This window comes from Lytechinus pictus, chromosome 9 (genome assembly GCF_037042905.1).
Source record: "Lytechinus pictus isolate F3 Inbred chromosome 9, Lp3.0, whole genome shotgun sequence".
Classification (NCBI taxonomy): domain Eukaryota; kingdom Metazoa; phylum Echinodermata; class Echinoidea; order Temnopleuroida; family Toxopneustidae; genus Lytechinus; species Lytechinus pictus.
Window position 1 is genome coordinate 20,511,043 of NC_087253.1, and position 13,800 is coordinate 20,524,842.

Sequence of the window (13,800 nt, forward strand, 5' to 3'; positions counted from 1 at the left end):
GTTCATTGTAATTACAGGCATTTTCAATAGATTATCAACGTTCCAGAAAGCGTTTCCTGCTTCCTTTCTCTATTATTTTTTTTTCTTCCTCCGTTCATTCCTTCTTTCTTTCCTTCCTTCCTTCTTTCTTTCTTCCGTTCTTTCTTTCTTTATTTCTTTCTTTCTTTCTTTCTTTCTTTTTTTCTTTCTTTCTTTCTTTCTTTCTTTCTTTCTTTCTTTCTTTCTTTCTTTATTCCTTCCTTTCTGCCATTCCTTCCTTCTTTTAATTTTTTCCTTTCCTTCTTTGTTTCTTTCTTTCTTTGCCTTTTTCTTTACTTCCTTCCTTATTTCTTTCCTCCCTTCCTTTATTTCTTCCTTCCTTCCTTCCTTCTTTCTTTCTTTCTTTCTTTCTTTCTTTCCTTCCTTCTTTCTTTCTTTCTTTCTTTCTTTCTTTCCTTTCTACCTTCCTTCCTTTCTTCCTTTCTCTTTTTTTCCTTTCTTTATTTTTTTCTTTCTTTCTTTTTTTTCCTCACTCCTTATTTATTTTCTCTTTTCCTTCTTTCTTTTATTCGCTCCTTCCTTCGTTTCGTCCTTCCTTTTTTTTCTTATTGGCAAATCTCAGAATGTAAATATGTATCTAGATCTTTTGCTGGCACATTCTATGTTTCCGTTAATTAAATCTCCTACACGTGTATCATCTACTTCAGTTAGTTTGATCGATAACATTTTAACAAATGATTCTTGCCAATTCTCATCTGGTGTTTTTTTAAATGATCTCAGTGATCACTTTCCCATTTTTTGTATTAGTAATTTCAATTGCAATTTCAATCGTACTAATGACTTTAACTTTAAAAGAGATTTCAATGATATTAATTTAAATCTTTTCATGCAATCAATACAAGAAACTCAATGGCCATTGTCAACGGAAGATCCTAATAAGTCTTATAATGAATTTTTAAATACATTTTTAACTTTATATAATAAACATTTTCAAATCAAACGTACCAAATTACATAAAAAACAAAAAGACAAACCTTGGATTAATCAAGATATTCGGATATTGATCAAGATAAAAAGTCGTTTATATAAACTTTATGTAAAAAACCCTTCTGAATACAGGAAAAATGTTTACAAAAAAGTACGTAATCTTTTAATTAATAAAATAAAGTCTCGTAAAAAAAGAATATTATAAAAACGAATTTGACAATGCTCGTGGTAAGTAATAAATAATGCATTAGGAAAGGGTCACAAAAATACTATCATAAAACAAATTGTAGTTGATGACACTGAAATAACAGCAAATGAAATGATTACCGATAATTTCAATAATTACTTTGTTCATGTCGGTCTGGATTTAAATCGTAATTTTGATAATGTAAATAATAGTGATGCGGCTTCTTTTGTTGACAACAATATTCATTCTATATTTTTAAATCCCATAACATCATCTGAACTAATAAATATTACAAAGCAATTCAAAACCTCTTTTAGCACAGGGCATGATGACATCAGTATGAAGGTAATTAAAAAATGTATCTATTCTATTTGTGAACCATTATGTGCAATATTCAATTCTTGCCTTGACTCGGGCGTATTCCCAGATTCAATGAAGATTGCTAGAGTTATTCCTATTTTTAAAGGAGGAAATTCCGAAACATTGTCCAATTACCGTCCCATTTCTATTTTACCCGTTTTTTCTAAATTATTTGAAAAATGTTTATATAATCGTATTTTGAATTTTATCAATAAGTGCAATATTTTTACCCATAGTCAATATGGGTTTAGAGCGGGGCACTCCACATCGTCAGCATTACTTGATTTTATTGAGAAAGTTACAAATGAAATTGATAACAAGAGTATATTGATAGGTTTATTTCTAGATTTGCGAAAAGCATTTGATACGTTAGATCATAATATTTTGTTGAAAAGACTATATGCATATGGAATAAGAGGAATTACTTTAGACTTATTAAAAGATTATCTATCTAATCGCAAACAATATGTATTATGTAATGGAATTAAATCAGAATTGAAATCTATAAGATGTGGAGTGCCCCAAGGTTCGATACTTGGACCTCTTTTATTCCTTTTATATATTAATGACATGTGCAATATATCCAGTAAACTTAAATTTATCTTATTCGCAGATGACACCAGTATATTCCCACAAAGATTTACAGACGTTACAAACAGAATTTAATGAGGAATTACAGAAGGTTACCGATTGGTTATACTTGAACAAGTTATCCCTCAATGTTTCTAAAACTAACTTTATGATATTTACAAATAAGAAAATAAACTCTAATGAAATTGATATAAAATTGTGTGGTTCAATAATAAAAGAAGTTTCATCTTTAAAATTTCTTGGTGTCATAATCGATAATAAATTAACGTGGTTAAATCATATTGATGCTATCTGCAAGAAGATATCTAAGAACATAGGCATAATGTACAAATTGCATAATTTTCCACCAAATATTTTAAAGATGCTGTATTATGCTATTATTTCACCATTTTTAAATTATGGCATTCTTGCCTGGGGAAGTGCTGCGAATATTTATTTAGACAGATTACATAAACTTCAAAAACGTGCAGTCAGAATGATAATTAACTCCCCTTTTTACGCCCATTCTTATCCTATTTTTCATTCACTTAAAATTTAAAATATTTATGATATGTACAAGCAACGTTCTCGCCAGGTTCACTCTGACGCTTGGCGGCGCGAAGTGACGCTAGCCGCGCAGCGGCCTCGGTGCGTGCGAAGCACGCACGGGGGGAGGGTTCGGGAGGGGGGTGTCCCCCCTCCCGCGCAAAGCGCGGTAGCTATCGAAAATATCAATATCGACGAGCTTAGATTGCTGCTAAATGCACCACATTTTATGTCTATTTAATGCTTCTCCGGCCACACAGCCGTAACGGTTGCGCGAATTGCGATTGAAGCAGAAAGGCAATTACTGATAACTTAAAAATTGAAGTTAATCTCATTTTATACTTACAGTTATAGATTATTTACATCGATGAATTAACTCCATACTTTCCAATGTTCAGATCGATATCGCTACATCCTTGACCTTAGAAAGTGCGATTAATTTTGTGAAAGCGTGTTGTTTCTTATGACAATGCCCGACTTCATCTACGGACCGCATGCGTAGCCCTTTGAGCTTGCGCTGCGTCACGCCCTTACTAAATCCAAAGATTGTTCCGACTTTATACCTCGGTCACATGTCTACGGCGGCCGTACGGCGAGTCGAAAACAGCCGTTTTAACATTTTTGTACCAGCTGAATATAGGTGGTTTGAATAAAAATTAATAAAACGGCTGTTTTCGACTCGCTGTAGAGCAAATGTGACCGAGGTATTATTTGGAAGCCTCGGAAGTTTTCTTCCGAGGCTTCCAAATAATGGGCATCGGTATTCATGAGACGGGGTCCCCAACTTATATAATTTGCATGGTTTTTTGTTTGGTTTATTCGAAACTCACTGAAACTATAACTCTCATAAGACTTCTGTTGATGATGTTTATACTAATAATTTCCAATCGAGATTCTTTTATCACTGTCAATTATTGCTGTGTTCATTTGTATTGTTCGTTACTCACCTATAAAATAATGAATGTGCTGTGCTTCATCACGAGCGTGAGAAATATTTTTAGTCATTCATAATACTCTAATATTACGAATTTGTTGTTCTTAACTGCGATTTAAAATGTTTTGAAAGTATAGGTTAATTGACAGGAAATACGATTTCTATTTTTACATAATACATTATGTAGGCCTACAAATACAGCGTGTGTGAAGGAGAGGAAGAGGGTGGGGTTGTAGGATGGTCGAAGGGAGACAGCGATAGGGGAGGGGTCGTGGTGTGGACAATGACAATGGGATGTTGAGATCGTGTGTGTGGGATTGGTGAAGAAGTCAATATTCGAAACGAATACATTTTTATAGACGTGTCTATACTTCTACCGATGATGACGGCCGAATAATCTTTCTTTACATGTATCTTTTGGTGAATTTATAAAATATTTTCTTCCACCATGAGTGGGATGATCGAGGTACGTGATTCAATAAATTGCATCACAATATCACTATAGGTGTAGTTTGAAAATCACGAACAGTTTATTAAAAATGAATAAAAGAGAAAGATCTTCTTAATTTTATAGCCCCCATCCAGCGTAAACACCATGAAGAGTTTTTGAGGTCACGAAATCAGCTGATTCGCACTCAAACAACAGGTTAACAGGTCACACATGTGGGACACATTCCAAGGGCGGGAATTCGGGGAAACCCGTTTTCAAGCACAATGATTGGCTCAACCCAGAAAGTGAATACTAATTAGATCACGTGCCATCGGCTTTGGGGCGTCTCGTTCACATTCCAACTCATTTCATAAATATCATCCACTCGCAGTATAATTAGGCTAACGACGTTGTCAAGATATAACTCATATATTAAAAGCACAATTCCGATATATAACATAAAGACATAAGTGAACTTGAAAAATTCATCCAACGATATTCAAATTATACTAGCAACTCATTGTGGGCGTGAAAAAACGATATACATATCCGATATCCTCTAAAACGTTCACACATATCAACTTCAATAATTCGTACTTGAAACGAATATCTGTGAATGAATTGCCAATTCCACTTTGTTGAATGTGTACTTCTATCGAAATCTATTGAATCACGTACCCCTCCCGACCCAAGGTGGATTTTCCAATCGCCATAAAGATTATGAAGCCACAATCACAGTAGACACATCCATAAATGAATATCAATTTCATTCGCTACGAACAATCCCTCCCCACAAAGTCACAAACATCCCTTCATTTTCATCTACATTGCCCACGGCCACCCCCCATTATTCTCTATTTTTCCTTTACACAAATTAATTTCAAATGATATTTTATTTTAAATCGTAGTTAAGCAATTGTACAACAAATTAATAAAGCATTCACTGTGATGACTAAAAACATTTCTCAGGCCCGTGACAGGTGCGCTCATTATTTAATTGGCAGGCAAAGAGTAATAAAGAACAATACAAATGAAAATACACTGTACGTATAACTCACATTAAAAAATGAGTCGTAATGATAAAAAATGTGAATAATATTAATAAATATTATTAAGTATGAAAATTATAACAGATTGAATGAATATATGAAAAAAATCAAATTAAATTAGTTTTGGATCCCATCTAATTTTGGAAGACTATCGGATCCCCGGATCAAGGATGTTGATGCCATGTGCGATTTGTATTATGAATGTGACCGTTGCGAGCGCAAATTGCAGTGGCACAGAACTTGGTAGACACGCCGTCGCGAAATTAATCAACAGTTTCAAAAGATCGATGTAGAGATCAAGACTTTGGAAATAACGGCGTAAAATCGGAATTTAAATGTGAATAAATCATTTTGATGTAAGTAAATGAGTTGGACATTATATCAATCCATTCCATTGGCTTTGTCATTATTAATGTGATCTTTGAATAGTTTTCTCAATTCGCTCTACGGCAGTGTCATCAGAAATACATTCAATGAATTCATGTAGATGTAGCTATAAAGGCTGGGGCCTGGGACGAGATGAAACTATATTTCGATCGAATTTTGATAGTAATTTTGACACACTTTATTTTTGACATAATAAGTGACAATATCAACTGAAATTTGTAATAATCTAATTTACATTGCCCAAGCCAGTAACCCACGATACCCCTCTCCCCTCACTTGTTTTGGAGCGTATTTACTAGTACTACCATTTTAAAGACGTAAATAATGTGAGCAATGCGATACGCAAATGCGAAGTAAACATCTTCGCGCTTCCCACAAAATAGATTGGGCCTCGAGTCGAGGTCGTATCGTATATAGCGCACTAGTAGTAGTGAGTGAGTCAAAGAAATCCCGGGAAGAAATCGTGGACGAAATAATCGACAAGTTTATTTTAGGATCTGAAAAGCAGATTATTTTTTAAATATATTATTCAGTTTTTGTGTAGATCTAGGCCTGCTTTACAGTTGTCGGGGAAGTTCACGGTTGGCGGATTTGCCCTGAAAATTTTCAGGGTTGGCGGCGCCCGCCAACCGTGACGCGTGGTAGCGAGAACGTTGTGTACAAGTATGAAATGGGACTTTTTATGTATCTATGTTCTAATGGTCTTTTACCTTCTTTTTTATTGAACTGTTTTAAATTAAATTATAATATTCATGAATACCCTACTAGAAATGCTGCAAACTTCCACTTTCCTAAAATCAGAACTTGCCTTTCTCATAAATCTATTTTCTTTCGTGGCCCACTACTTTGGAATTCTTTGCCGGTTAATTTGAAAACATCCTGTTCATTTAATATTTTCAAACGTAACTTCAGAAACTTTATATTTGATAATTAAACCTGTTTGTGAATATTTTGTATATATATAATCTAAATCTTACCATTTGTGTATCTATGCCTTTGTATTGTCTTCTAAGTGTTTTTTTTTTACTTTTGATATTGTCAATAATTATTATTCTTTTTAAAGTAAGTTGGGTCGGCCTTTTTATAAGGATATTCTTTTCCTTTTTGGCTGCTTCCCTCTCAATGCTTTTTTTTATGTCTTTGATGTTATGTAAACTTTGTTCTTATGTATTTTACCACATTTGTGTTCATTTTTATGCAGAGAGCAAAATAAACTTGAACTTGAACTTTCTTTCTTTCTTTCCTTTTTACTTCCTTTATTTTGTTTCTTTTTTTCTTTCTTTCTTTCTTTCTTTCTTTCTTTCTTTCTTTCTTTCTTTCTTTCTTTCTTTCCTTTTTCTTGTCCTTCCTTCCTTCCTTCCTTCCTTCCTTCCTTCCTTCCTTCCTTTCTTTCTTTCTTTCCTTTTATCTCTCTACCATTTTTTCCTAAACAAGTCAATACTAAACTGCTGGCACACCGATTATTTTTCAAAAACACTTTATTGATTAATCGAGTACATATGAACAATTTGTTATGTCCTCACCTATGGTATTTATTTCATTAAAATCGGAAAAAATACAATACAATTAAACAGTAATAGTAACAGCCAAATTGAATAAAATATGGATCTGAATTGTAAGTGTTTTATAACACATAAGCTTTTTTTAATTGATATATTATGTTATTATATTGACACTCTTTTCCAGATTTCCTTTATTTAATTTACACAATTCACAATGTAATTTGGGGGTTCGTACACCTTAAGAAGAAATAAAATGTAGAGCAAATTTTTAAAAATTATATATTCAAGAGTATCATACAAACGGGTTTAGAATGATCAAATTGATGATCGAATCTCTTTTGAATTATTTTAATAAAGAACATAATTGATTTATCTTTGAATAAACTGATTCTACGGGTAACTTGTTCTTTAGAGCTCATGTGAGCAGGGGAATTAAAAAGTTAAATGTTCTTATTCCTAGATTTGTATATTATTATTCTTGATCATATTTTGTGCGAGGATCAAACATTGCATTTATAAGGACCATATGAATGAACGTAGTGGGTAGCAACCCTCGGCAGTGTTGCTGCCCTCTACGTTTGTTGGACCATATCTTCCGTTCAATGGTAAAACCAATCAAAAATGTTTTCTCTTCAACTTGGATATTCACGTTATACTCATGACTCTTGATGAAAGAAAATTGATACTAAAATAAGTTTACATCTAGACAAAACAAATTATGATATACAGTTTGATTTTTTTTCGTGTAAATTGCAAGTCATATCTGACGGGATCTTCTATTGAATTGAATCCTCTACATATTAAGGGAAAATCTGATGAAGAAATTTTAAATACATTGTTTCATATATCATATTCTGAATATCATGTCAAAATCTATTTCGTTTCATTTAATTTCGTTAATTTTTACAAAATTGAAATATATACCCAAAAAATGTAAAAAAGTATTAAAATAATGGTGTACCTGTAATAATAAACACATCAGACTTGTGGGAATGGCCCAAATTGACATCCCTTAACTCATTACGCCTATACTATTACTGTACATTTTTTGTGCCATTGTCTGAAATACACTAAGGTTATTTGTGATTGTTTCATAATCGACTTATTCCATATAATTGCATTATCATTGCATTGATCTATGCACTTAAGAAGTAGTTTTGTAGTTGAAACCATTTCCGCATCAAATGCAGGTGAAATTTTTTGTACACAGTAGTTTTATACATGTACGTATGTCGACCAGAAAACAAATACATTGTAAGGATTATGATAATTATTCTTCCTATTTATGCAAAGAATACATGTTTACATAGAAAAACAGTTATACACACTCTTTAATATCAAGGATAAAACCTCACTACCACCAGTATCAATGGTAAATATCACATTGCCACCATGGTCATTACTAGTCAAATATCATATGTATTTGAATTGAAAATCATTTGATTCTCATGAAATGTCTAATGGCATTATGTCTAAAATATAAGAAATAGAAATTTCCCCACACAGGATAAACATGATAAAGATAATGCTTGATAATAGCAAAGCTCAAAATAAAAATTGAAATCCATTGACGTTGCTTTTTTTTATACATTTTTCGTGCCATTTTCTGAAATATACAATAATTTGTTTGTGTGTGTTTCACATTCGAGTTATTTCAAATATTGCATTTTTTATTTGAACTACTTCTAAAAATATCGGAGAGTATTGATCAGACCATTTCCATGAAGATGATATTTATATATTTACACATTATAATCATATCTAGATAGAATCAAAACATGTTCCAATTTATGCATGAAAATACAAATATACGCGCATAAACAGTACAATTATGGCATACACTCTTTAATATCAATGGTAGATATCACATTGCCACCATGGCCATTACTAGTCAAACATTATTTACATTTATTATATTTGAATAGAGAATCACTTGATTTCTCATGAAATGTCTAATAACATCACGTCTAAAATACAAGAACTATAAATTCCCTCACATAGGATAAACATGATGAAAATGATGCTTGGAATAGCAAAACTCAAATAAAAATTGAGGTCCATCGACGTTGCTTTTTTATGCATTTTCGTGCCATTTTCTGAAATGCCGGTAATAATTTTTTTTGGTGTTTCACAATCAAGTTATTTAATATAATTTCATTTTGAAATTGAAGTACTTCGAAGAATATTGAAGAGTGTAGATCAGAACATTTCCACGAAGGTAATATTTATATATTTACACATTATAATCATGTCTAGATAGAATAATAGCATAGAATAACGATATATTCCAATTTATGCATAAGAATACAAATATACGCACATAAATGGTTAATATGGTTAATATATTACTACCAACATAATCATTTCCAGTCAAATATCATACACATGTATATGGATACAGAATCATTTGATTTCTCATGAAATATTTAACAACATTGTCTTTGATATTCAAGTACGAGAATTTCCCCACACAGGATAAACCTGATAAAGCTGATGCTTGATACATGCAAAGTTGAAAATAAAAAGTTGTAAGCAGCGAAATGCTTTTGTATGGGTGAGAAACGAGAGAGAAATGATCCATCAACTATCTCATGTATTTCTATATTATAGCAGCTTACTTTAGCAGAAAATGGATACTCAGTGGGGATCGCCCCCCCCCCCTTCTGTGATATTGTGATATTATATCAATGTTGATATCATCCATTATTTTCAGCGGAATATATAGAGGTTATCCCGAGTGCAGAAGGCGATCTCCCCTGATCGGTACTGCTGGAGGAAACACCAATATATCCCCGACTTCTCAATCTTGTAATCAGTAACAAGGTTTCGGATGTGCCTTAATTCATATGTATACTCGTCAATGCTCACCAAACCTTCATCCTCCTCCACCTTGGCTATCAGGATTGTATCCCATTGAGATACAGCAGCATAAAGGTCGCCACCAGGTTTATTTAATTCATGTTGCACAGCACCCTGTTTGTCTATCAATCTGATAGTATCAACTGATCTAGTGATCAGAGAACCATGGTAACTAGTGATTTGAAGTGGTACATACCCGTTGCATGGTATCTTCCTGATTGCTTGCCCACCTGCTGATGAAAATTCCAAGATCTTCATGGCATTCCAGTAGCTCACATAGATCTGATCATCACCATCAACAGTGAGCCGAGGAATCCCAACTTGACTTAGAGTCTTAAACATTACATTCAATTTCGTGTACTCCGGTGTGAACAATCTGATTTTTTTTTTATTATCAATCACAACACATCGACAATCAGAAAGGAACCCTACCCCCAAAATGTTAACATCCTTCAGAACTGTCTGCTGAAGCTTACCATCAGCAGAGAAGATGGAGATGCCACCTGTATAATATCCTACCGCCATCCTACCGTCTGGTGTACTAACCATGGCATACATGCTACTTTTAGCTGGCAAAGCAACGTTCTTTACATTAGCAATATTATAAGCATGATAAGTAAGCAAAAAGATGTTCTTTTCAACTCGGTTTACGTTAAAAATATTACGAAGGCCAACTGCAATATTATACCGTAGAGCGATATGAGCTATACAAAAACTAACTATCATTATTTTCAATACGTGAATAATCTTACCAAGGACTAGCTCATCTTTTCCAACTACATTAACAATCTTGCCAAGGCCTAGCTCATTATTTCCAATGTTTCTCTTAAATACCCTTCTCCCCTTCTTGCTTGTTTTTCTCGGCTGCTCGTATTCAGGATCATCGTGATCCAACACCTCTCGTAACTCTTCACACAGAGTGTCGTGTACAGCCAGAGTATCCATATCTAACGGTATCTTCGTTCTGTTGGTTACCATGTCAGCAATGGTCGTCAACTGATTGATGTGCTTCTTAGCCGTGGTCTTCATGCTTTCCAGTTCTTTCTCTACTCCTTCAGTCGTTTCCTTGACTTCTCTTCGTAGGCTTTCTCTCTTCTCTGACAACTGCCGGACTGCAACATCATATGCTTCGTTGATGTCACTTGTGCATGGTTTTCCAGGATTGTCAACACTCTTCATCTCTTCATCCATAAAATCAATGTACTTCTGAAAACATGATCGTTTCTTGTTCACCTTTGATTTAAGTTCTTTGATACCCTTCATGTGTTTGTCCTCATAAGCTGCTCCCTTGATGACCTTGTGTCCTTCTCCCGTATGTTCCATAACAACACACCTGGAGCATGTGAATCTCCTGCAGCTGGAACAGAAGCAACCCTCATCTTCTTTCGGATGTTTCCTACATTTGCGGTATCTACGTACAGACACCTTGCCTGATGAGATCTCACTCATGGCAATGACGTCATGGCCGATGAAGCCTTCCCACTGAGAGTGCTTATTAAGACAAGATGTGCAGAGATACCTGCCACAGTCTTGGCAGTAGACATCAGCATGGGGCTTGTCATTGGATTGACAATTTGTGCAAATCTGAGGTTGGCCCTTCATGTCATCTATCAGACTTTTCAAAGCAATATTTACCTGTAGTTTGCCGACATCTTGGTTTGGGACCTGTGTGACAGCTCTGCAGACAGGGCATCGGATCTGGGATTTACCGTGACACTCTAATAGGTTGTCCAGGCAAGTCTTGCAGAAAGTGTGAGAACAAGACAGGATCTTGGGATCGGTGAATGTAGAAAGACACACTGGACACTCTGTACTCTGGGAGATGACAGTCTTTAATGCTTCAGCCATGATTAGATTTTTATGAGACTAAAAAAAATTACGAAACACAATGAAAAATAATTACAAAACACAATGAAAAATAGTATACATGTATGGACCATAGAATCTGTCATTTGTCTTTCATCACTGAGTAATAAAAGGATCGCCTGGGGTTTTCGAATAGGGGAAGGAGGGGGAGGAGCAAGGGTAAATTGGGAATGATAAAATGAGGGGGACAGGAGAAAGGGGAATAGGAAAAGGAGCTTGGGATGATGGGAATTAATTGCGAAGTTGAAAGGAAAGGAATGAAAAGAGAAGAGAAGTAGGAATAATATTGCTTTTTAAAAAGTATGTATTTTTATTGGTTTATTTCCAATTAGTCTAATGCCATTTCGTCTAATTTCCAAACTCGTTTACTATCATTTGGTCTAGCATAAGTTAGTCCACTATCCACATTGTCTAATTGCAATTCCTTTCAATCACCAAGTTATATAATAACCAGTTGGTCCAATAGCCATTAAGTCCATGATCTGATCTAACTGGACTTAGTGTTAATTGGACAAAATGAATAAAAATAAAATGGATTTTAGACCAACTGGTTGTGTGACGAAATGGTAATAGACGAACTTGTGATTAAACGAGGTGATGATTGGACCAATTGGTTGTTAGACGAAAAATTGATTGACGGAATGGCATTAGACTAAATTAAGGTAGACCATGTGATGAGTGAAAGAATTGGCATTAGACGAATCGGCAATTTACCTTTTCATTTTCCCCATTACTTCCGGGTTGAAAAATAAGTCTGATCACCCCTAAACACCGATTTTTATGGAATTTATTTGTTTCGATCCTGTCTGTTCATAGATAGGAACGTTACAATTTTCTCACTGGTAATAATTGCGTTATTATTAAAGAAAAATGACAATCCAATAATATTGAAGATACAATCATTAAACAAGTCATATCAATCAGAGTGTGATTTCAAATTCGACACGTTATTTATACATATGGCATTTGAATGTGTAAAATAGATACAGAATATATTTTGAAAATGCATGAATTGTTCAATATACTTACATCAAACTGCTTATGTCCATTAAAAACGATATGTTTCTCAGTTTGATCGAAGTAATAATATTATACGGGGTCTAATAGCAGCAGTATTATATATTTTGGCTACATCAATTCACAATGATGGTGCGTACTGAATGTGTGCAAATTTACAGTTGTTTACGAATTCTAGTTCAATATCAAACTATTTTTAGTGATTGGGAATTCCCAGTAACCTTTGACATGTTTCAATTGTGCATTCATGTACTTCAATTCAGCGTAACGGTTGTTTGATGGTTTTTTTGTTTACCTGATTGAAAATAATCGGAATGTTTGTAGGATATTATTTACTTGTTTAGAGAAGAAAAAAAGAAAAGAACAAAAAAAGATAGAGAAAGAAGAAAGTAAAGAAATAACGAAAGAAATAGTAGGAAGGAAAGTAGGAAATAATGAAAGAAGTGGTAGGACTGAAAAGGAACATAAGTAGAGACGAAGGAAGAAAGGAAATGAAAAAAAATACAGAAAGAAAAAAAAAATAGAAGGAAAGAATGCATGAAAGGAAGGAAGGAAGAAAGAATAAAAGAACAAGGAAGGAATGAATAAAATGAATAGATCGATAAAGAAAGAAAGAAAGAAAGAAATGATTAAAGAAAGGATGATAGAAATAAATAAAGAAAGAAAGAATGAAAAAAAGAGAAACAAAGAAACAAAGAAAGAAAAAAGAAAGAAAGAAAGAAAAAAAAAGAAAGAAAAAAGAATGAATGAAATAGGAAAGAATGAAAGAAAGGTACAAAGGAATAAATAAAGAAATAAAGAAAAAAAAAAAAGAAAGAAAGACAGAAAGGAACAAAGAAAGAAAGGAATAATAAAGAGAAGATGCAAAGAAAATGAAAAAAAATGAACAATTAAAAGATGAAAGAAGAAGAAACAAAGTCAACATTGATAAAGAAAAGAGGGTGGGAAAAGAAGAATGAAATAAGAAAAAACGGGAAGAGAAAGGAACAAAAGATCAAAGTAAGAAAACATAATAGTAAAAAAAGGGAAAGTGAGAGATAAAAGGAGACAAGAGGAAAACAATGGGCAAAAAGGAGGAGGAAATATAAGAAAGGAGAAAAATAGAAGAAGAAAAGAAAAGAGAAATG

General features: G+C 33.6%; 1 protein-coding gene across 1 annotated transcript; it reads right to left on the minus strand.

The window, feature by feature from the left end:
• Positions 1 to 9,053: 9,053 nt before the first annotated feature.
• On the minus strand, positions 9,054 to 12,824 carry LOC135155412 (uncharacterized). The gene is made up of 2 exons (XM_064104340.1): positions 12,686 to 12,824; positions 9,054 to 11,656 (listed from the first exon to the last, which is right to left on the minus strand). Exon 2 carries the CDS (start codon positions 11,636 to 11,638, stop codon positions 9,641 to 9,643), a length of 1,998 nt encoding a protein of 665 aa, XP_063960410.1. The 5' UTR covers positions 11,639 to 11,656; positions 12,686 to 12,824; the 3' UTR covers positions 9,054 to 9,640.
• Positions 12,825 to 13,800: the final 976 nt, after the last annotated feature.